The following is a 24,682-nucleotide window of genomic DNA, read 5'->3' on the forward strand; positions in this document are numbered from 1 at the left end:
AAACAAGCTAATCTTTAGCGCTTTTTTATATCTTATTTTTTTTTTGGTTCGGTTGTCCTTCTTGAAGGTAATTTAATTTTTATTGGGCCAACATCGAAAATAAATGAAACAGAGATAAACAGATAAAGGTACAAAAAATGAAATCAAACATAAAACGCAAATAAAAATTCCAATAATCTCATCGTGGATTCGGCCACATGCGACTTTCACGTGGCGATGGGAGCTTCAATTGATTGCCAAATCGAGGCCGCTCCTCCTGATTGACCGCCTGCTTTGACGGTGTGTTGGCGGCCGACGCCACCGAATTGTGGTTTACGAGGACATGGCGAATTCGTGGCACAGCCACGCGATTGCGCTGATGCTGAGCCCCGCCGACGGGCAGCACTGTGGAGCGATTCAAGCGTGTGCCAATGCTGCGTCTGCCCAATCCCCCGCTGCGACGCAATGTGTTGTCCAGGACGCGGACCCGCTTTAGTGGCGACTTGGACGCCTTCAGCTGGCTGTTGGCCAGCCGCTGTGCGGTAGACGGCGACGGGCGTATCGAATTCAGAGAGCTCATGAGGCTGCGCTTGGCGTTGGGAGTTCGATACCCCGAAGAGCTGGCGGCTGCTGATGGATTCAGTCGCTTGTGCAGATTCCCAGTGCTCTTGGTCATATTGGGAGTGATCAGCTGGATTGTTGGGGTCTTGCGCAACGACATTGTCGAGGTCTACATTGAGGACATGTTCTTCAAAGTTCGTGGCGTGCGAGGGGCCGTTGAACCGGCAGTCGGCGGTGGCATCATCAATTTGCTGCTGCTGCCCGTCCTCGTGGTGGGCGGGGCCTTCTTGCGGGCCGAGCTCTGCTTGCGGGCCGAGCTCTGCTTGCGGGCCGAGAACTATCCTCCCATTCGCCAGCCATCAGCTCCAGTATGTTCTCGCCATAAAACAGAAATGGGCCATGCGATTGCACCTAATAGGCGTGCACCAGTTCAGTGATCTGCTGCTCAATCTTGGGCAGCTTCGAGGTGATGGCCTTGCGTTCCTGCCGGAACTGGCCGCCACGATTGTTGAAACGATTCGTCTCGTTGGCCTTTGCCTGTAGAGCCTGCATGCGGGACCAAAGTTCTGCACGGCTCTCGTACAGATCGAAAATCTCCTTGTTGCAGAAGCTCTTCAGATCATCCAGCTCCAGCTCGTGCAGCTCCAACAGGTCTACGTTGTAATACTTATTGTAGTAGTTGGAGAAACGCTTGCGCTCCTGCTGGCTCTTGAGCGTTAGATCCCACCACTTGCTTATCTCGACGCGCAGCTGCTCGATGAACGTCTTGAGGTTCTGGCTGCGCAGTGACTGGCAGCGCTGCAGCTCCGAATGGAGGAGGTCATAGGTGCGCTGCGTATTCTCGGTGCACTCGCGCACTCGTCGCATGGCGCTCTCGTCCGTCTCCTGGAGGCGATCCCACAGCACGTAGATCTTCTCGCGCATGTCATGGATTTTGGAGCGCAGCTCCTGGATCTGCTCGGCATAACTGTTGCGCATCTGCCGCAGCCGCTCTAGTGTCTCTGGTGTTAGATTGTGGCTCAGATCGTTCAGTAGGCGATCCTCTGCATCGGTCTGGGGCATCAGCTCGAGCATCTTCATGTCATGCTTGATGGCCTTGCGCAGCTGGTCCAGCTCCGTCTGGCGCACTGCGCTCTGAGAGCGCAGGTTGTCGAGATGGTCGCGAAAGCCGTCCATCTCATCGGGCAGGGGCAGCGGGTCCGCCAGTAGAGGGAGCGGCACTGCGCCGAGCTCTTTGCAGAGCTGCTCCTGCTGGAGCAGCAGCTCCCCGATCTCCGCCCGACGTTTCGAGAGCTCCTCGCGCAGATGCTCAATGCTTTTGTCCAGCTTCAGCTGGGTGTCGGGTGAGGTCGCTGGCCTCGGCTCGGAGTGCGGCTATGTCATCCAGGATGGCCGCCTGCTTCTCCCGCGACTCGGTCAGCAGATCCGTATAGAAATTATCCGCGTGCGCCTTGAGTTTGTGCACTCCACATTGAATGGAGCTGCTCCACATGCTCGCCAGTCATCTCAAGGATCTCTCCCTTGATGGAGGTTGGGTCAACCATAGCCAATAGGAATGGGTCTTGTATTCGCGAATGAAAGGAATTTATGTGATGTGTGCAGGATTTCGATTGCACAATGTGTTGCTCAAGGAAAATGCCTCCGCACAGATAAGTGACGCCTCTCGTGTTGGCACAAATTGCACAATGAAAATTTTGTGTGCTTGATTTGCCTCATGCCTCAAAGCACAAAACAAGTTGATTCTGATTGACGTGCGGCCAAAAAAACACCTACTTTATATTGCAAATACGTTCCTTCAAGGTTTTCCAGTTGTAAAGATAATTTAGGATGAGAATTGTGTTTACTGTTGGGCAAATTGATCAGGGAGGAGCGGAAAGCGTTCTCCGTGGGATGATTGAACTCGATGCTAAAGTTCCGAATGAGTCGAGCGATGCCCAGCTCGAGCTCCATGTCCACGATGCGCTTTCCAACGCACATCCGGGGTCCAAATCCGAAGGGCAAGAACACAAACGGATTCTTCAGCTTCAAGTCATTTGCCGGGCATTGCCCGTTGGAGTCTGTGGCGTTACGAATCCAACGTTCTGGCAGGAACTCAGCAGCCTTGGGGAAGTGCTCCTCGCTTGATAGCAAGCTCAGGGGAACCATCGACACACAGGTACCAGCTGGCACTTGGTATCCGCTCAAAACGCTGTCCCGATTGAGAACTCGGGCATTCATAACAGCCAGCGGGTACATCCGATGCGACTCTTTGATGCTGGCACGCGAATAGGGAACGTTCTTCATGGATTCCTTCGTGAAATCCGAGTCCTTGTGGGGTAGTATCTTCATCACCTCCTCTCGGAGTATGGCCTGCTTTTCGGGATTCTTGGCAAGGCAGAGCATGACCCCTGTAAATGTGCTAGAGGGCTGAAAAAATATCGAATTATATCAATCTCTGATTATTACGTGATCTGCAGAGTACGTAGGGTATCAACTCCGGCAATTAGCATGTCCATTGCCATGATTGTGGCCACCTTCTTGTCGACCTTGAGCAGCTTTTCCAGTACACTCTGCTCGTTCTTAGGACGGACAACACCCTCTTTGGCTTCCTTCTCCAATCGCTCTACCGCCTCATCAATATATGCCGATATAATGTACAGAATGGTGTCGAGAATGTTCATAATTTTCATCAGTTTGGGCGTTTTGAACATGCGCCAGGCGAAGGGCTTCAGCTCCAGATCAGCAGATACTTTAAAGAAATCTTCCAAGAGGTGGAAAAGCTTTGTGGCTTCGATCCTTTTGTTCGACTCCTTCAGCAGTCCCAACTGCCTGTCCAATGTCACGACGGAGACTGACTCCAGGGTCCAGCGATTGATGGTGTCTATGAAGTTATCAAGAACCTCTAGAGTGCTGGCATCACGGATGGCTTTAATGCTTTAAATGGAAAACAGTTTTTAAGTATTTAAAGAAACACATTTGTGGAATGGCCTACCGCTGCACAAATTCCTGATTGACCTGGGACATTTTCTTGTAGTAAAGCCTCGCGTTCTTGGGCTGCATGAGGACTGGATTTACAGCCGATCGAAAGTCGCCCCACGCCTTTCCCTGGGTGGGTGCGACGCCCTCGACGCCCTGAAAGAAATCCTTTCTGTGCGTCTGCCGATGGTACAAAAGAGCGTCGGCGCCAGGCCGATTTGGCCACGTGCCCTCGTGCCGGAATACTACCTCGAAGTCCTTGGGATTGTGTGTACTCAACATGGGAGGTCCTCCCATGATGCCTGGCACAACATGAATGCTGCCATAGTCTTCGCGCATGGCCATTATCAACTCCGCAAGGTCCTTGTTCTTATATTTACCCCTGGCATGAACATTTTGGGAATCAGAGAAATCAAGTTGGCCCGAGACACCTGCCTGAAGGGACGCGCCTGCTGCCACTCTGCATCGTCTCGGGTTAGAGCTGCAGCAGCTGTGGTCTGCCGGCGCTGGAAATGATCGGTATTGAGGCATTTTACATACCAAATCATTGCCAGCTTCTATCCTCTAACCTGCTGTCCACTGAAAGAGACGGCCGCCACTTGCTTGTGAGCTACGGCAATTCCACTACGGATTTTCAACATATTTTTGCCTTTTCTATGATCTTAACTCGTCCGCAACAAAAACTCAACTGAGGCGCAGAAAAGGCGATTTGGTAAAGTTCGCATAAATATTACGCAATGAAATCATTGCAGGAATTGATTAAAGAGATGAAAAATCATTCGTATAATCATAATATAAGTAATATGGAATTACTTTTGATGTGCAGGAATTAAAGTTCAGTTTATCGATATTTTAATAGCTATTCAATCGCCATGTTTAACGCACAAATGATTGTAACTTTTAAGGGAATCAATTTTCTATAGGATTTTTTTCCATTTTTTAAACGAAGTCAAATAAAATATACCCCACTATTCCCTAGAAAATGTTTGAGTATCATGATGACTTGCAAATATGATATCTAATCAGTTGCACAACTGATTAGAAATTTGCTGGTAAACAATTATATACCGGTTCTACAGCACTTACCAAGAGATATGAGCACTTCAATTGTTGGGAAAGGTAAGCTTTCCATGTCAACAATTCAGAGCCTTATTGATGTTTATGTTTGTAGGTTTTACATGTTTAAAGGTAGGTCTGAAACAGGACCAATATCAAAACGTCGTTCATATGATAGCTATATAATGTGGTTCCTTATTGATTTTTATTTTTGTAGGTTCTACATGTTCAAAGGTAGATCCTCTTCCATGCCATTATCAATACTTCGTTCTCTATGACAGCTATTAATATTGTCGTTCCTTATATATGTTTATATTTGTAGGTTCTATCGATACTTCGTTTATATGTCATTCGATGTGCTCTGTTTCGACGAATGATCTGTGTATTCATGAAACTTAATGAGCTTCAAAACTGAGAGACTAGTTTGAATAGAAACAGGTATAAGATGGATAGACGGACATGGCTAAATCGACTTGCATATTAATCTAGGAATATAGTATTATGATTGATCTGACTCTCAATGAAATGAAACAAATAAATCGCCATAATTATGGCATCAGATTTTTTGGCCAAATTTAATTTATTGGGCATGGGTAGACTGCCGAAAGTTTTGGGCCTGATAATAATATAAACAAGCTAATCTTTAGCGCTTTTTTATATCTTGTTATTTTTTTTTTGGTTCGGTTGTCCTTCTTGAAGGTAATTTAATTTTTATTGGGCCAACATCGAAAATAAATGAAACAGAGATAAACAGATAAAGGTACAAAAAATGAAATCAAACATAAAATGCAAATAAAAATTCCAATAATCTCATCGTGGATTCGACCACATGCGACTTTCACGTGGCGATGGGAGCTTCAATTGATTGCCAAATCGAGGCCTCTCCTCCTGATTGACCGCCTGCTTTGACGGTGTGTTGGCGGCCGACGCCACCGAATTGTGGTTTACGAGGACATGGCGTGGCACAGCCACGCGATTGCGCTGATGCTGAGCCCCGCCGACGGGCAGCACTGAGGAGCGACTCGTGGGCACCAATTCTTCATAGGAGATCCCGGCTTCGCGGTCATTTTCAGTGGTCTCATCGGTCATATACTCGGAATCGCTGGGCGATCTTGTATCCGGCACCGCTGATTTTGTGCGTGGCTTCTTGTTCGAGCGTGTGCCAATGCTGCGTCTGCCCAATCCCCCGCTGCGACGCAATGTGTTGTCCAGGACGCGGACCCGCTTTAGTGGCGACTTGGCCGCCTTCAGCGGGCTGTTGGCCAGCCGCTGTGCGGTAGACGGCGACGGGCGTATTGAATTCAGAGAGCTCATGAGGCTGCGCTTGGCGTTGGGAGTCCGATACCCCGAAGAGCTGGCGGCTGCTGATGAATTCAGTCGCTTGTGCAGATTCCCGGTGCTCTTGGTCATATTGGGAGTGATCAGCTGGATTGTTGGGGTCTTGCGCAACGACATTGTCGAGGGCGACATTGAGGACATGATCTTCAAAGTTCGGGGCGTGCGAGGGGCCGTTGAACCGGCAGTCGGCGGTGGCATCATCAATTTGCTGCTGCTGCCCGTCCTCGTGGTGGGCGGGGCCTTCTTGCGGGCCGAGCTCTGCTTGGCCTGCCGATAGTTCTCCCATTCGCCAGCCATCAGCTCCAGTATGTTCTCGCCATAAACCAGAAACGGGCCATGCGATTGCAACTCATAGGCGTGCACCAGTTCAGTGATCTGCTGCTCAATCTTGGGCAGCTTCGAGGTGATGGCCTTTCGTTCCTTTTCCTCTTTAAGGAGCTGGCCGCCACGATTGTTGAAACGATTCGGCTCGTTGGCCTTTGCCTCTAGAGTCTGCAAGCGGGACCAAAGCTCTGCACGGCTCTCGTACAGATCGAAAATCTCCTTGTTGCACGTGTAGAAGCTCTTCAGATCATCCAGCTCCAGCTCGTGCAGCTCCAACAGATCTTCGTTGTAATACTTATTGTAGTAGTTGGAGAAACGCTTGCGCTCCTGCTGGCTCTTGAGCGTTAGATCCCACCACATGCTTATCTCGAATCGCAGCTGCTCGATGAACGTCTTGAGGTTCTGGCTGCGCAGTGCCTGGCAGCGCTGCAGCTCCGAATGGAGGATGTCATAGGTGCGCTGCGTATTCTCGGTGCACTCGCGCACTCGACGCATGGCGCTCTCGTCCGTCTCCTGGAGCCGATCCCACAGCACGTAGATCTTCTCGCGCATGTCATGGATTTTGGAGCGCAGCTCCTGGATCTGCTCGGCATAACTGTTGCGCATCTGCCGCAGCCGCTCTAGTGTCTCTGGTGTTAGATTGTGGCTCAGATCGTTCAGTAGGCGATCCTCTGCATCGGTCTGGGGCATCGGCTCGAGCATCTTCATGCCATGCTTGATGGCCTTGCGCAGCTGGTCCAGCTCCGTCTGGCGCACTGCGCGCTGAGAGCGCAGGTTGTTGAGATGGTCGCGAAAGCCGTCCATCTCATCGGGCAGGGGCAGCGGGTCCGCCAGTAGAGGGAGCGGCAGTGCTTCGCAGAGCTGCTCCTGCTGGAGCAGCAGCTCCCCGATCTCCGCCCGACGTTTCGAGAGCTCCTCGCGCAGATGCTCAATGCTTTTGTCCAGCTTCAGCTGCCATATGATCAGTGGCACATCGTCGGGCCTCTGACCAATGTCCACCGTCTCATGGAGGAGTCGGGTGAGGTCGCTGGCCTCGGCTCGGAATGCGGCTATGTCATCCAGGATGGCCGCCTGCTTCTCCCGCGACTCGGTCAGCAGATCCGTATAGAAATTATCCGCGTGCGCCTTGAGTTTGTGCAGAAAGTCCTCGCATGTCTTCGGCTCGAACATGAGGAACCACATTGAATGGAGCTGCTCCACATGCTCGCCAGTCATCTCAAGGATCTCTCCCTTGATGGAGGTTGGGTCAACCATAGCCAATAGGAATGGGTCTTGTATTCGCGAATGGAAGGAATTTATGTGATGTGTGCAGGATTTCGATTGCACAATGTGTTGCTCAAGGAAAATGCCTCCGCACAGATAAGTGACGCCTCTCGTGCTGGCACAAATTGCACAATGAAAATTTTGTGTGCTTGATTTGCCTTATGCCTCAAAGTACAAAACAAGTTGATTCTGATTGACGTGCGGCCAAAAAAACACCTACTTTATATTGCAAATAAGTTCCTTCAAGGTTTTCCAGTTGTAAAGATAATTTTGGATGAGAAATGTGTTTACTGTTGGGCAAATTGATCAGGGAGGAGCGGAAAGCGTTCTCCGTGGGATGATTGAACTCGATGCTAAAGTTCGAATGAGTCGAGCGATGCCCAGCTCGAGCTCCATGTCCACGATGCGCTTTCCAACGCACATCCGGGGTCCAAATCCGAAGGGCAAGAACACAAACGGATTCTTCAGCTTCAAGTCATTTGCCGGGCATTGCCCGTTGGAGTCTGTGGCGTTACGAATCCAACGTTCTGGCAGGAACTCAGCAGCCTTGGGAAGTGCTCCTCGCTTGATAGCAAGCTCAGGGGAACCCTCGACACACAGGTACCAGCTGGCACTTGGTATCCGCTCAAAACGCTGTCCCGATTGAGAAATCGGCCATTGCCGATGACCAAAGGATAGATCCGTTGTGACTCTTTGATGCAGGCACGTAGATAGGGAACGTTCTTCATCGATGCCTCAGTGAATTCGGAGTCCTTCTCGGGTAGAACCTTCATCACCTCTTCTCGGAGTACGGCCTGATTCTCCGGATTCTTGGCAAGGCACAGCAAGGCCGCTGTAAAGGTACTTGAGGTCTGGAAAAAAAGGATGTATGAGATAAGGGTAAGTATGAGAACAACAGACTACGTACGGTATCCACTCCGGCCATTAGCATGTCCATGGCCATAACCGTCGCCACCTTTTTGTCGATCTTGAGCAGCTTTTCCAGTACACTCTGCTCGCTCTCAGGGCGGACAACACCCTCCTTGGCCTCTTTCTCTAGACGCTCTATAGCTTCGTCTACATACGCTGAAGTTATTTCTTGAACGCCATCTAGGGACTTCATTAGCTTCATTAGCTTGGGTGTTTTAACGTAACGCCAGATGGAGGGCTTCATCTCCAGATCGGCTGTTAATTAAAAAAAATCGTCCAGGTACTTGAAAAGTAACACTATCGCCCGACTCTTTGAGCAGTCCCAACTGCTTGTCCAGAGCCACCACAGAGACTGACTCGAGGTCCACCGATTTATAACGTTTAAGAAATCATCTGGAGCTTCCTGGGTATCGATATCACGGAGTGCTTTAATACTGTGAAGGGGGGAGAACATACTTGAGCGTAAACAGGGATTTATTATCAGTCATACGCACCGTTGCACAAACTCCTGGTTCACTTGGGACATCTTCTTATAGTAAAGCCGCACGTTCTTCGGCTGCATTAGGACAGGATTTACAGCCGATCGAAAGTCGCTCCAGGTTTTTCCTTGTGTGGGTAAAGCTCCCTCCACTCCCTGGAAGAAATCCTTTCTATGAGTCTTCCGATGATAGCGAAGAGTATCGCTGCCAGCCGATGCGGCCTCCTTCGTTCCGGAACACGACCTCGAAGTCCTTGGGACTGTGAGTCATCAGGTATGACGTACCTCCCATCATACCTGGTAAATATAATATGTTTCCATAGTCGTCTTGCAAAGCTTTGAACAATTTCACAATGTCCAGTTTGCTATATTTTCCTCCAGGCATAAAATTCCGAACAGTAGACAGAAAAGTTGTACTAGGAATCTGATCAAAGGGACGAGCTTGTAGCCACTCTGCATCATTTCTGGGCTCTGCTACAGCTGCTGTGGTCTGCCAACGCTACAAGAGATTTAAAAACGTGATATCGGATCTATATGTATACTATATATTTACCAGCGGACTGCTGACAGAGAGGGCTGCTTTTTGCGCCTGAATTATAGATAGACCGCTGCGCACTTTCAACATTTTGCTTGTTAGGAACTTAATTCATTCACTGCCAGAGCTATACTGCTAAATCATTCCATTAGCTAGCTATTTGAAAGGCCTGCGAGAGCTTTGTTGCAAAAAGAGCTGACCGATAACAGAGCACAAACAGAACAAGAGAGAGAGAGAGTGCCAAAACACGTTCGCGGGAGCGTGCGAATGCCAAACAGAAATAATTGTAAACATTTGCCATATTTTTTTAATATAGACTGCTATTTGATCGACTATGTTATACCTTCTACGGAATATTTAGGAATATAGTATTATGATTGATCTGACTCTCAATGAAATGAAACAAATAAATCGCCATAATTATGGCATCAGATTTTTTGGCCAAATTTAATTTATTGGGCATGGAATGGTCGGTAGACTGCCGAAAGTTTTGGGCCTGATAATAATATAAACAAGCTAATCTTTAGCGCTTTTTTATATCTTGTTATTTTTTTTTTTGGTTCGGTTGTCCTTCTTGAAGGTAATTTAATTTTTATTGGGCCAACATCGAAAATAAATGAAACAGAGATAAACAGATAAAGGTACAAAAAATGAAATCAAACATAAAATGCAAATAAAAATTCCAATAATCTCATCGTGGATTCGACCACATGCGACTTTCACGTGGCGATGGGAGCTTCAATTGATTGCCAAATCGAGGCCTCTCCTCCTGATTGACCGCCTGCTTTGACGGTGTGTTGGCGGCTGACGCCACCGAATTGTGGTTTACGAGGACATGGCGAATTCGTGGCACAGCCACGCGATTGCGCTGATGCTGAGCCCCGCCGACGGGCAGCACTGAGGAGCGACTCGTGGGCACCAATTCTTCATAGGAGATCCCGGCTTCGCGGTCATTTTCAGTGGTCTCATCGGTCATATACTCGGAATCGCTGGGCGATCTTGTATCCGGCACCGCTGATTTTGTGCGTGGCTTCTTGTTCGAGCGTGTGCCAATGCTGCGTCTGCCCAATCCCCCGCTGCGACGCAATGTGTTGTCCAGGACGCGGACCCGCTTTAGTGGCGACTTGGACGCCTTCAGCTGGCTGTTGGCCAGCCGCTGTGCGGTAGACGGCGACGGGCGTATCGAATTCAGAGAGCTCATGAGGCTGCGCTTGGCGTTGGGAGTCCGATACCCCGAAGAGCTGGCGGCTGCTGATGGATTCAGTCGCTTGTGCAGATTCCCAGTGCTCTTGGTCATATTGGGAGTGATCAGCTGGATTGTTGGGGTCTTGCGCAACGACATTGTCGAGGGCGACATTGAGGACATGATCTTCAAAGTTCGGGGCGTGCGAGGGGCCGTTGAACCGGCAGTCGGCGGTGGCATCATCAATTTGCTGCTGCTGCCCGTCCTCGTGGTGGGCGGGGCCTTCTTGCGGGCCGAGCTCTGCTTGGCCTGCCGATAGTTCTCCCATTCGCCAGCCATCAGCTCCAGTATGTTCTCGCCATAAACCAGAAACGGGCCATGCGATTGCAACTCATAGGCGTGCACCAGTTCAGTGATCTGCTGCTCAATCTTGGGCAGCTTCGAGGTGATGGCCTTGCGTTCCTTTTCCTCTTTAAGGAGCTGGCCGCCACGATTGTTGAAACGATTCGGCTCGTTGGCCTTTGCCTCTAGAGTCTGCAAGCGGGACCAAAGTTCTGCACGGCTCTCGTACAGATCGAAAATCTCCTTGTTGCACGTGTAGAAGCTCTTCAGATCATCCAGCTCCAGCTCGTGCAGCTCCAACAGGTCTTCGTTGTAATACTTATTGTAGTAGTTGGAGAAACGCTTGCGCTCCTGCTGGCTCTTGAGCGTTAGATCCCACCACATGCTTATCTCGAATCGCAGCTGCTCGATGAACGTCTTGAGGTTCTGGCTGCGCAGTGCCTGGCAGCGCTGCAGCTCCGAATGGAGGATGTCATAGGTGCGCTGCGTATTCTCGGTGCACTCGCGCACTCGTCGCATGGCGCTCTCGTCTGTCTCCTGGAGGCGATCCCACAGCACGTAGATCTTCTCGCGCATGTCATGGATTTTGGAGCGCAGCTCCTGGATCTGCTCGGCATAACTGTTGCGCATCTGCCGCAGCCGCTCTAGTGTCTCTGGTGTTAGATTGTGGCTCAGATCGTTCAGTAGGCGATCCTCTGCATCGGTCTGGGGCATCAGCTCGAGCATCTTCATGCCATGCTTGATGGCCTTGCGCAGCTGGTCCAGCTCCGTCTGGCGCACTGCGCGCTGAGAGCGCAGGTTGTTGAGATGGTCGCGAAAGCCGTCCATCTCATCGGGCAGGGGCAGCGGGTCCGCCAGTAGAGGGAGCGGCAGTGCTTCGCAGAGCTGCTCCTGCTGGAGCAGCAGCTCCCCGATCTCCGCCCGACGTTTCGAGAGCTCCTCGCGCAGATGCTCAATGCTTTTGTCCAGCTTCAGCTGCCATATGATCAGTGGCACATCGTCGGGCCTCTGACCAATGTCCACCGTCTCATGGAGGAGTCGGGTGAGGTCGCTGGCCTCGGCTCGGAATGCGGCTATGTCATCCAGGATGGCCGCCTGCTTCTCCCGCGACTCGGTCAGCAGATCCGTATAGAAATTATCCGCGTGCGCCTTGAGTTTGTGCAGAAAGTCCTCGCATGTCTTCGGCTCGAACATGAGGAACCACATTGAATGGAGCTGCTCCACATGCTCGCCAGTCATCTCAAGGATCTCTCCCTTGATGGAGGTTGGGTCAACCATAGCCAATAGGAATGGGTCTTGTATTCGCGAATGGAAGGAATTTATGTGATGTGTGCAGGATTTCGATTGCACAATGTGTTGCTCAAGGAAAATGCCTCCGCACAGATAAGTGACGCCTCTCGTGCTGGCACAAATTGCACAATGAAAATTTTGTGTGCTTGATTTGCCTTATGCCTCAAAGTACAAAACAAGTTGATTCTGATTGACGTGCGGCAAAAAAACACCTACTTTATATTGCAAATAAGTTCCTTCAAGGTTTTCCAGTTGTAAAGATAATTTTGGATGAGAAATGTGTTTACTGTTGGGCAAATTGATCAGGGAGGAGCGGAAAGCGTTCTCCGTGGGATGATTGAACTCGATGCTAAAGTTCCGAATGAGTCGAGCGATGCCCAGCTCGAGCTCCATGTCCACGATGCGCTTTCCAACGCACATCCGGGGTCCAAATCCGAAGGGCAAGAACACAAACGGATTCTTCAGCTTCAAGTCATTTGCCGGGCATTGCCTGTTGGAGTCTGTGGCGTTACGAATCCAACGTTCTGGCAGGAACTCAGCAGCCTTGGGGAAGTGCTCCTCGCTTGATAGCAAGCTCAGGGGAACCATCGACACACAGGTACCAGCTGGCACTTGGTATCCGCTCAAAACGCTGTCCCGATTGAGAAATCGGCCATTGCCGATGACCAAAGGATAGATCCGTTGTGACTCTTTGATGCAGGCACGTAGATAGGGAACGTTCTTCATCGATGCCTCAGTGAATTCGGAGTCCTTCTCGGGTAGAACGTTCATCACCTCTTCTCGGAGTACGGCCTGCTTCTCCGGATTCTTGGCAAGGCACAGCAAGGCCGCTGTAAAGGTACTTGAGGTCTGGAAAAAAAGGATGTATGAGATAAGGGTAAGTATGAGAACAACAGACTACGTACGGTATCCACTCCGGCCATTAGCATGTCCATGGCCATAACCGTCGCCACCTTTTTGTCGATCTTGAGCAGCTTTTCCAGTACACTCTGCTCGCTCTCAGGGCGGACAACACCCTCCTTGGCCTCTTTCTCTAGACGCTCTATAGCTTCGTCTACATACGCTGAAGTTATTTCTTGAACGCCATCTAGGGACTTCATTAGCTTCATTAGCTTGGGTGTTTTAACGTAACGCCAGATGGAGGGCTTCATCTCCAGATCGGCTGTTAATTCAAAAAAATCGTCCAGGTACTTGAAAAGTAACACAGCCTGGTCGTTATCGCCCGACTCTTTGAGCAGTCCCAACTGCTTGTCCAGAGCCACCACAGAGACTGACTCGAGGGTCCACCGATTTATAACGTTTAAGAAATCATCTGGAGCTTCCTGGGTATCGATATCACGGAGTGCTTTAATACTGTGAAGGGGGAGAACATACTTGAGCGTAAACAGGGATTTATTATCAGTCATACGCACCGTTGCACAAACTCCTGGTTCACTTGGGACATCTTCTTATAGTAAAGCCGCACGTTCTTCGGCTGCATTAGGACAGGATTTACAGCCGATCGAAAGTCGCTCCAGGTTTTTCCTTGTGTGGGTAAAGCTCCCTCCACTCCCTGGAAGAAATCCTTTCTATGAGTCTTCCGATGATAGCGAAGAGTATCGCTGCCAGGCCGATGCGGCCTCCTTCGTTCCGGAACACGACCTCGAAGTCCTTGGGATTGTGAGTCATCAGGTATGACGTACCTCCCATCATACCTGGTAAATATAATATGTTTCCATAGTCGTCTTGCAAAGCTTTGAACAATTTCACAATGTCCAGTTTGCTATATTTTCCTCCAGGCATAAAATTCCGAACAGTAGACAGAAAAGTTGTACTAGGAATCTGATCAAAGGGACGAGCTTGTAGCCACTCTGCATCATTTCTGGGCTCTGCTACAGCTGCTGTGGTCTGCCAACGCTACAAGAGATTTAAAAACGTATATCACTGTGATATCGGATCTATATGTATACTATATATTTACCAGCGGACTGCTGACAGAGAGGGCTGCTTTTTGCGCCTGAATTATAGATAGACCGCTGCGCACTTTCAACATTTTGCTTGTTAGGAACTTAATTCATTCACTGCCAGAGCTATACTGCTAAATCATTCCATTAGCTAGCTATTTGAAAGGCCTGCGAGAGCTTTGTTGCAAAAAGAGCTGACCGATAACAGAGCGCAAACAGAACAAGAGAGAGAGAGAGAGTGCCAAAACACGTTCGCGGGAGCGTGCGAATGCCAAACAGAAATAATTGTAAACATTTGCCATATTTTTTTAATATAGACTGCTATTTGATCGACTAAGTTATACCTTCTACGGAATATTGATTATGATTATGATTGATCTGACTCTCAATGAAATGAAACAAATAAATCGCCATAATTATGGCATCAGATTTTTTGGCCAAATTTAATTTATTGGGCATGGAATGGTCGGTAGACTGCCGAAAGTTTTGGGCCTGATAATAATATAAACAAGCTAATCTTAAGCGCTTTTTATACCCGATACTCAAAATGAGTATTGGGGTATATTAGATTTGTGGTAAAAGTGGATGTGTGTAACGTCCAGAAGGAATCGTTTCCGACCCCATAAAGTATATATATTCTTGATCAGCATCAATAGCCGAGTCGATTGGGCGCTGTCTGTCTGTCCGTCTGTCTGTCTGTCCGTCTGTCCGTCTGTCCGTCCGTCTGTCCGTCCCTTCAGCTTCTAGTGCTCAAAGACTATAAGAGCTAGAGCAACGATGTTTTGGATCCAGACTTCTGTGATATGTCACTGCTACAAAAATATTTCAAAACTTCGCCCCGCCACTTCCGCCCCACAAAGGACGAAAGTCTGTGGCATCAAAATTTTAAAGATATGAGAAAACCAAAAACGTAGAATTGTAGAGAATGACCATATCTTTAAGACTGCGGAATCTGAATTGGATCGTATTATTATTATAGCCAGCATCAAGAAAACAATTTCATTTTTACTCGCCCTGTCTCTCTCTAACACACACGTAGCATAGGCGGCTTTGCTTAGAGTAAAACATTAGCGCCTAGATCTCAGAGACTACAAAAGCTAGAGCAACCAAATTTGGTATCCAAACTCCTTATTAATCGGACCGAGACGAGTTTGTTTCAAAATTTCGCCACACCCCTTCCGCCCCCGCAAAGGACGAAAATCTGGGGATATTCAAAAATCTCAGAGACTATTAAGGCTGGAGTAACAAATTTGGTATCTGCACTCCTGTTAGATCTAACTATAAAACGTGTATCTCAAAATTTCGCCCCATCCTCTTCCGCCCCCACAAAGGACGAAAATCTGTTGCATCCACAATATTGCACATTCGAGAAAACTAAAAACGCAGAATCATAGATAATGACCATATCTATCAGATTGCTGAATCTGGATCAGATCGATCATTTTTGTAGCCAAAAGCAAGAAATCAATTTCAGTGGCTACGCAGCGCCCGACGTCACGCTCAGACTGATTTTCTGTCTCTCTCGCACGCACTCTTTGTCGTGTCGTTCAATATTAGCGGCGTCTGCCGGAGGAGAGCCATACTGACTAAGTATCGGGTATAACTGTAGAGTTGCGGTGTCCGCAGCAACTCACAACGTTCCCCCTCGTTATACCCGATACTCAAAATGAGTATTGGGGTATATTAGATTTGTGGTAAAAGTGGATGTGTGTAACATCCAGAAGGAATCGTTTCCGACCCCATAAAGTATATATATTCTTGATCAGCATCAATAGCCGAGTCGATTGAGCCCTGTCTGTCTGTCCGTCCGTCCGTCTGTCCGTCTGTCCGTCCCCTTCAGCTCCTAGTGCTCAAAGACTATAAGAGCTAGAGCAACGATGTTTTGGATCCAGACTTCTGTGATATGTCACTGCTACAAAAATATTTCAAAACTTCGCCCCGCCCACTTCCGCCCCCACAAAGGACGAAAATCTGTGGCATCCACAATTTTAAAGATATGAAAAAACCAAAAACGTAGAATTGTAGAGAATGACCATATCTTTAAGACTGCGGAATCTGAATTGGATCGTATTATTATTATAGCCAGCATCAAGAAAACAATTTCATTTTTTCTCGCCCTGTCTCTCTCTAACACACACGTAGCATAGGCGGCTTTGCTTAGAGTAAAACATTAGCGCCTAGATCTCAGAGACTACAAAAGCTAGAGCAACCAAATTTGGTATCCAAACTCCTATAATCGGACCGAGACGAGTTTGTTTCAAAATTTCGCCACACCCCCTTCCGCCCCCGCAAAGGACGAAAATCTGGGGATATTCAAAAATCTCAGAGACTATTAAGGCTGGAGTAACAAATTTGGTATCTGCACTCCTGTTAGATCTACTATAAAACGTGTATCTCAAAATTTCGCCCCATCCTCTTCCGCCCCCACAAAGGACGAAAATCTGTTGCATCCACAATATTGCACATTCGAGAAAACTAAAAACGCAGAATCATAGATAATGACCATATCTATCAGATTGCTGAACTGGATCAGATCAGATCATTTTTTAGCCAAAAGAACAAATCAATTTCATGGCTACGCAGCGCCCGACGTCACGCTCAGACTGATTTTCTGTCTCTCTCGCACGCACTCTTTGTCGTGTCGTTCAATATTAGCGGCGTCTGCCGGAGGAGAGCCATACTGACTAAGTATCGGGTATAACTGTAGAGTTGCGGTGTCCGCAGCAACTCACAACGTTCCCCCTCGTTATACCCGATACTCAAAATGAGTATTGGGGTATATTAGATTTGTGGTAAAAGTGGATGTGTGTAACGTCCAGAAGGAATCGTTTCCGACCCCATAAAGTATATATATTCTTGATCAGCATCAATAGCCGAGTCGATTGAGCCCTGTCTGTCTGTCCGTCCGTCCGTCTGTCCGTCTATCCGTCCCCTTCAGCGCCTAGTGCTCAAAGACTATAAGAGCTAGAGCAACGATGTTTTGGATCCAGACTTCTGTGATATGTCACTGCTACAAAAATATTTCAAAACTTGGGGTATTGGTATATTAGATTTGTGGTAAAAGTGGATGTGTGTAACGTCCAGAAGGAATCGTTTCCGACCCCATAAAGTATATATATTCTTGATCAGCATCAATAGCCGAGTCGATTGAGCCCTGTCTGTCTGTCCGTCCGTCCGTCTGTCCGTCTGTCCGTCTTCCGTCCCCTTCAGCGCCTAGTGCTCAAAGACTATAAGAGCTAGAGCAACGATGTTTTGGATCCAGACTTCTGTGATATGTCACTGCTACAAAAATATTTCAAAACTTCGCCCCGCCCACTTCCGCCCCCACAAAGGACGAAAATCTGTGGCATCCACAATTTTAAAGATATGAGAAAACCAAAAACGTTGAATTGTAGAGAATGACCATATCTTTAAGACTGCGGAATCTGAATTGGATCGTATTATTATTATAGCCAGCATCAAGAAAACAATTTCATTTTTTCTTGCCCTGTCTCTCTCTAACACACACGTAGCATAGGCGGCTTTGCTTAGAGTAAAACATTAGCGCCTAGATCTCAGAGACTAAAAAAGCTAGAGCAACCAAATTTGGTATCCAAACTCCTAATATATCGGACCGAGACGAGTTTGTTTCAAAATTTCGCCACACCCCCTTCCGCCCCCGCAAAGGACGAAAATCTGGGGATATTCAAAAATCTCAGAGACTATTAAGGCTGGAGTAACCAAATTTGGTATCTGCACTCCTGTTAGATCTTACTATAAAACGTGTATCTCAAAATTTCGCCCCATCCCTTCCGCCCCCACAAAGGACGAAAATCTGTTGCATCCACAATATTGCAATTCGAGAAAACTAAAAACGCAGAATCATAGATAATGACCATATCTATCAGATTGCTGAATCTGGATCAGATCAGATCATTTTTATAGCCAAAAGGAACAAATCAATTTGCACTGGCTACGCAGCGCCCGACGTCACGCTCAGACTGATTTTCTGTCTCTCTCGCACGCACTCTTTGTCGTGTCGTTCAATATTAGCGGCGTCTGCCGGAGGAGAGCCATACTGACTAAGTATCGGGTATAACTGTAGAGTTGCGGTGTCCGCAGCAACTCACAACGTTCCCCCTCGTTATACCCGATACTCAAAATGAGTATTGGGGTATATTAGATTTGTGGTAAAAGTGGATGTGTGTAACGTCCAGAAGGAATCGTTTCCGACCCCATAAAGTATATATATTCTTGATCAGCATCAATAGCCGAGTCGATTGAGCCCTGTCTGTCTGTCCGTCCGTCCGTCTGTCCGTCTGTCCGTCCCCTTCAGCGCCTAGTGCTCAAAGACTATAAGAGCTAGAGCAACGATGTTTTGGATCCAGACTTCTGTGATATGTCACTGCTACAAAAATATTTCAAAACTTGGGGTATTGGTATATTAGATTTGTGGTAAAAGTGGATGTGTGTAACGTCCAGAAGGAATCGTTTCCGACCCCATAAAGTATATATATTCTTGATCAGCATCAATAGCCGAGTCGATTGAGCCCTGTCTGTCTGTCCGTCCGTCCGTCTGTCCGTCTGTCCGTCCCCTTCAGCGCCTAGTGCTCAAAGACTATAAGAGCTAGAGCAACGATGTTTTGGATCCAGACTTCTGTGATATGTCACTGCTACAAAAATATTTCAAAACTTTGGGTATTGGTATATTAGATTTGTGGTAAAAGTGGATGTGTGTAACGTCCAGAAGGAATCGTTTCCGACCCCATAAAGTATATATATTCTTGATCAGCATCAATAGCCGAGTCGATTGAGCCCTGTCTGTCTGTCCGTCCGTCCGTCTGTCCGTCTGTCCGTCTATCCGTCCCCTTCAGCGCCTAGTGCTCAAAGACTATAAGAGCTAGAGCAACGATGTTTTGGATCCAGACTTCTGTGATATGTCACTGCAACAAAAATATTTCAAAACTTCGCCCCGCCCACTTCCGCCCCCACAAAGGACGAAAATCTGTGGCATCCACAATTTTAAAGATATGAGAAAACCAAAAACGTTGAATTGTAGAGAATGACCATATCTTTAAGACTGCGGAATCTGAATTGGATCGTATTATTATTATAGCCAGCATCAAGAAAACAATTTCATTTTTTCTTGCCCTGTCTCTCTCTAACACACACGTAGCATAGGCGGCTTTGCTTAGAGTAAAACATTAGCGCCTAGATCTCAGAGACTACAAAAGCTAGAGCAACCAAATTTGGTATCCAAACTCCTAATATATCGGACCGAGACGAGTTTGTTTCAAAATTTCGCCACACCCCCTTCCGCCCCCGCAAAGGACGAAAATCTGGGGATATTCAAAAATCTCAGAGACTATTAAGGCTGGAGTAACCAAATTTGGTATCTGCACTCCTGTTAGATCTTACTATAAAACGTGTATCTCAAAATTTCGCCCCACCCCTTCCGCCCCCACAAAGGACGAAAATCTGTTGCATCCACAATATTGCAAATTCGAGAAAACTAAAAACGCAGAATCATAGATAATGACCATATCTATCAGATTGCTGAATCTGGATCAGATCAGATCATTTTTATAGCCAAAAGGAACAAATCAATTTGCACTGGCTACGCAGCGCCCGACGTCACGCTCAGACTGATTTTCTGTCTCTCTCGCACGCACTCTTTGTCGTGTCGTTCAATATTAGCGGCGTCTGCCGGAGGAGAGCCATACTGACTAAGTATCGGGTATAACTGTAGAGTTGCGGTGTCCGCAGCAACTCACAACGTTCCCCCTCGTTATACCCGATACTCAAAATGAGTATTGGGGTATATTAGATTTGTGGTAAAAGTGGATGTGTGTAACGTCCAGAAGGAATCGTTTCCGACCCCATAAAGTATATATATTCTTGATCAGCATCAATAGCCGAGTCGATTGAGCCCTGTCTGTCTGTCCGTCCGTCCGTCTGTCCGTCTGTCCGTCCCCTTCAGCGCCTAGTGCTCAAGACTATAAGAGCTAGAGCAACGATGTTTTGGATCCAGACTTCTGTGATATGTCACTGCTACAAAAATATTTCAAAACTTGGGTATTGGTATATTAGATTTGTGGTAAAAGTGGATGTGTGTAACGTCCAGAAGGAATCGTTTCCGACCCATAAAGTATATATATTCTTGATCAGCATCAATAGCCGAGTCGATTGAGCCGTGTCTGTCTGTCCGTCCGTCCGTCTGTCCGTCTGTCCGTCCCCTTCAGCGCCTAGTGCTCAAAGACTATAAGAGCTAGAGCAACGATGTTTTGGATCCAGACTTCTGTGATATGTCACTGCTACAAAAATATTTCAAAACTTCGCCCCGCCCACTTCCGCCCCCACAAAGGACGAAAATCTGTGGCATCCACAATTTTAAAGATATGAGAAAACCAAAAACGTTGAATTGTAGAGAATGACCATATCTTTAAGACTGCGGAATCTGAATTGGATCGTATTATTATTATAGCCAGCATCAAGAAAACAATTTCATTTTTTCTCGCCCTGTCTCTCTCTAACACACACGTAGCATAGGCGGCTTTGCTTAGAGTAAAACATTAGCGCCTAGATCTCAGAGACTACAAAAGCTAGAGCAACCAAATTTGGTATCCAAACTCCTAATATATCGGACCGAGACGAGTTTGTTTCAAAATTTCGCCACACCCCCTTCCGCCCCCGCAAAGGACGAAAATCTGGGGATATTCAAAAATCTCAGAGACTATTAAGGCTGGAGTAACCAAATTTGGTATCTGCACTCCTGTTAGATCTTACTATAAAACGTGTATCTCAAAATTTCGCCCCACCCCTTCCGCCCCCACAAAGGACGAAAATCTGTTGCATCCACAATATTGCAAATTCGAGAAAACTAAAAACGCAGAATCATAGATAATGACCATATCTATCAGATTGCTGAATCTGGATCAGATCAGATCATTTTTTAGCCAAAAGGAACAAATCAATTTGCACTGGCTACGCAGCGCCCGACGTCACGCTCAGACTGATTTTCTGTCTCTCTCGCACGCACTCTTTGTCGTGTCGTTCAATATTAGCGGCGTCTGCCGGAGGAGAGCCATACTGACTAAGTATCGGGTATAACTGTAGAGTTGCGGTGTCCGCAGCAACTCACAACGTTCCCCCTCGTTATACCCGATACTCAAAATGAGTATTGGGGTATATTAGATTTGTGGTAAAAGTGGATGTGTGTAACGTCCAGAAGGAATCGTTTCCGACCCCATAAAGTATATATATTCTTGATCAGCATCAATAGCCGAGTCGATTGAGCCCTGTCTGTCTGTCCGTCCGTCCGTCTGTCCGTCTGTCCGTCCCCTTCAGCGCCTAGTGCTCAAAGACTATAAGAGCTAGAGCAACGATGTTTTGGATCCAGACTTCTGTGATATGTCACTGCTACAAAAATATTTCAAAACTTGGGGTATTGGTATATTAGATTTGTGGTAAAAGTGGATGTGTGTAACGTCCAGAAGGAATCGTTTCCGACCCCATAAAGTATATATATTCTTGATCAGCATCAATAGCCGAGTCGATTGAGCCCTGTCTGTCTGTCCGTCCGTCCGTCTGTCCGTCTGTCCGTCCCCTTCAGCGCCTAGTGCTCAAAGACTATAAGAGCTAGAGCAACGATGTTTTGATCCAGACTTCTGTGATATGTCACTGCTACAAAAATATTTCAAAACTTGGTATTGTATATTAGATTTGTGTAAAAGTGGATGTGTGTAACGTCCAAAGAATCGTTTCCGACCCATAAAGTATATATATTCTTGATCAGCATCAATAGCCGAGTCGATTGAGCCCTGTCTGTCTGTCCGTCCGTCCGTCTGTCCGTCTGTCCGTCTATCCGTCCCTTCAGCGCCTAGTGCTCAAAGACTATAAGAGCTAGAGCAACGATGTTTTGGATCCAGACTTCTGTGATATGTCACTGCTACAAAAATATTTCAAAACTTCGCCCCGCCCACTTCCGCCCCCACAAAGGACGAAAATCTGTGGCATCCACAATTTTAAAGATATGAGAAAACCAAAAACGTTGAATTGTAGAGAATGACCATATCTTTAAGACTGCGGAATCTGAATTGGATCGTATTATTATTATAGCCAGCATCAAGAAAACAATTTCATTTTTTCTTGCCCTGTCTCTCTCTAACACACACGTAGCATAGGCGGCTTTGCTTAGAGTAAAACATTAGCGCCTAGATCTCAGAGACTACAAAAGCTAGAGCAACCAAATTTGGTATCCAAACTCCTAATATATCGGACCGAGACGAGTTTGTTTCAAAATTTCGCCACACCCCTTCCGCCCCCGCAAAGGACGAAAATCTGGGGATATTCAAAAATCTCAGAGACTATTAAGGCTGGAGTAACCAAATTTGGTATCTGCACTCCTGTTAGATCTTACTATAAAACGTGTATCTCAAAATTTCGCCCCACCCCCTTCCGCCCCACAAAGGACGAAAATCTGTTGCATCCACAATATTGCAAATTCGAGAAAACTAAAAACGCAGAATCATAGATAATGACCATATCTATCAGATTGCTGAATCTGGATCAGATCAGATCATTTTTATAGCCAAAAGGAACAAATCAATTTGCACTGGCTACGCAGCGCCCGACGTCACGCTCAGACTGATTTTCTGTCTCTCTCGCACGCACTCTTTGTCGTGTCGTTCAATATTAGCGGCGTCTGCCGGAGGAGAGCCATACTGACTAAGTATCGGGTATAACTGTAGAGTTGCGGTGTCCGCAGCAACTCACAACGTTCCCCCTCGTTATACCCGATACTCAAAATGAGTATTGGGGTATATTAGATTTGTGGTAAAAGTGGATGTGTGTAACGTCCAGAAGGAATCGTTTCCGACCCCATAAAGTATATATATTCTTGATCAGCATCAATAGCCGAGTCGATTGAGCCTGTCTGTCTGTCCGTCTGTCCGTCCGTCCGTCCGTCTGTCCGTCTGTCCGTCTGTCCGTCCCCTTCAGCGCCTAGTGCTCAAAGACTATAAGAGCTAGAGCAACGATGTTTTGGATCCAGACTTCTGTGATATGTCACTGCAACAAAAATATTTCAAAACTTCGCCCCGCCCACTTCCGCCCCCACAAAGGACGAAAATCTGTGGCATCCACAATTTTAAAGATATGAGAAAACCAAAAACGTTGAATTGTAGAGAATGACCATATCTTTAAGACTGCGGAATCTGAATTGGATCGTATTATTATTATAGCCAGCATCAAGAAAACAATTTCATTTTTTCTTGCCCTGTCTCTCTCTAACACACACGTAGCATAGGCGGCTTTGCTTAGAGTAAAACATTAGCGCCTAGATCTCAGAGACTACAAAAGCTAGAGCAACCAAATTTGGTATCCAAACTCCTAATATATCGGACCGAGACGAGTTTGTTTCAAAATTTCGCCACACCCCCTTCCGCCCCCGCAAAGGACGAAAATCTGGGGATATTCAAAAATCTCAGAGACTATTAAGGCTGGAGTAACCAAATTTGGTATCTGCACTCCTGTTAGATCTTACTATAAAACGTGTATCTCAAAATTTCGCCCCACCCCTTCCGCCCCCACAAAGGACGAAAATCTGTTGCATCCACAATATTGCAAATTCGAGAAAACTAAAAACGCAGAATCATAGATAATGACCATATCTATCAGATTGCTGAATCTGGATCAGATCAGATCATTTTTATAGCCAAAAGGAACAAATCAATTTGCACTGGCTACGCAGCGCCCGACGTCACGCTCAGACTGATTTTCTGTCTCTCTCGCACGCACTCTTTGTCGTGTCGTTCAATATTAGCGGCGTCTGCCGGAGGAGAGCCATACTGACTAAGTATCGGGTATAACTGTAGAGTTGCGGTGTCCGCAGCAACTCACAACGTTCCCCCTCGTTATACCCGATACTCAAAATGAGTATTGGGGTATATTAGATTTGTGGTAAAAGTGGATGTGTGTAACGTCCAGAAGGAATCGTTTCCGACCCCATAAAGTATATATATTCTTGATCAGCATCAATAGCCGAGTCGATTGAGCCCTGTCTGTCTGTCCGTCCGTCCGTCTGTCCGTCTGTCCGTCCCCTTCAGCGCCTAGTGCTCAAAGACTATAAGAGCTAGAGCAACGATGTTTTGGATCCAGACTTCTGTGATATGTCACTGCTACAAAAATATTTCAAAACTTGGGGTATTGGTATATTAGATTTGTGGTAAAAGTGGATGTGTGTAACGTCCAGAAGGAATCGTTTCCGACCCATAAAGTATATATATTCTTGATCAGCATCAATAGCCGAGTCGATTGAGCCTGTCTGTCTGTCCGTCCGTCCGTCTGTCCGTCTGTCCGTCCCTTCAGCGCCTAGTGCTCAAAGACTATAAGAGCTAGAGCAACGATGTTTTGGATCCAGACTTCTGTGATATGCAACTGCTACAAAAATATTTCAAAACTTGGGTATTGGTATATTAGATTTGTGGTAAAGTGGATGTGTGTAACGTCCAGAAGGAATCGTTTCCGACCCCATAAAGTATATATAT

The 24,682-nt window shown here is 47.1% G+C and overlaps 2 protein-coding genes and 2 pseudogenes across 2 annotated transcripts; all 4 read right to left on the reverse strand.

Moving 5' to 3' along the window:
* Positions 1-849: 849 nt before the first annotated feature.
* On the reverse strand, positions 850-12,201 carry LOC117194399 (protein regulator of cytokinesis 1-like). The gene is made up of 2 exons (XM_033398975.1): positions 11,035-12,201; positions 850-1,014 (listed from the first exon to the last, which is right to left on the reverse strand). The coding sequence occupies exons 1-2, from the start codon at positions 12,199-12,201 to the stop codon at positions 952-954; spliced, it is 1,230 nt and encodes a 409-aa protein (XP_033254866.1). The 3' UTR covers positions 850-951.
* Positions 4,678-7,467, reverse strand: LOC117194363 (protein regulator of cytokinesis 1-like). The gene is made up of 2 exons (XM_033398935.1): positions 5,449-7,467; positions 4,678-4,689 (listed from the first exon to the last, which is right to left on the reverse strand). Exons 1-2 carry the CDS (start codon positions 7,465-7,467, stop codon positions 4,678-4,680), a joined length of 2,031 nt encoding a protein of 676 aa, XP_033254826.1.
* LOC117194400 lies at positions 7,628-8,662 on the reverse strand (annotated as a pseudogene).
* A 168-nt stretch (positions 12,202-12,369) lies between the features above and the next one.
* LOC117194602 lies at positions 12,370-14,303 on the reverse strand (annotated as a pseudogene).
* Positions 14,304-24,682: the final 10,379 nt, after the last annotated feature.

The sequence above is a fragment of the Drosophila miranda genome (genome assembly GCF_003369915.1).
Source record: "Drosophila miranda strain MSH22 chromosome Y unlocalized genomic scaffold, D.miranda_PacBio2.1 Contig_Y3_pilon, whole genome shotgun sequence".
NCBI lineage: Eukaryota > Metazoa > Arthropoda > Insecta > Diptera > Drosophilidae > Drosophila > Drosophila miranda.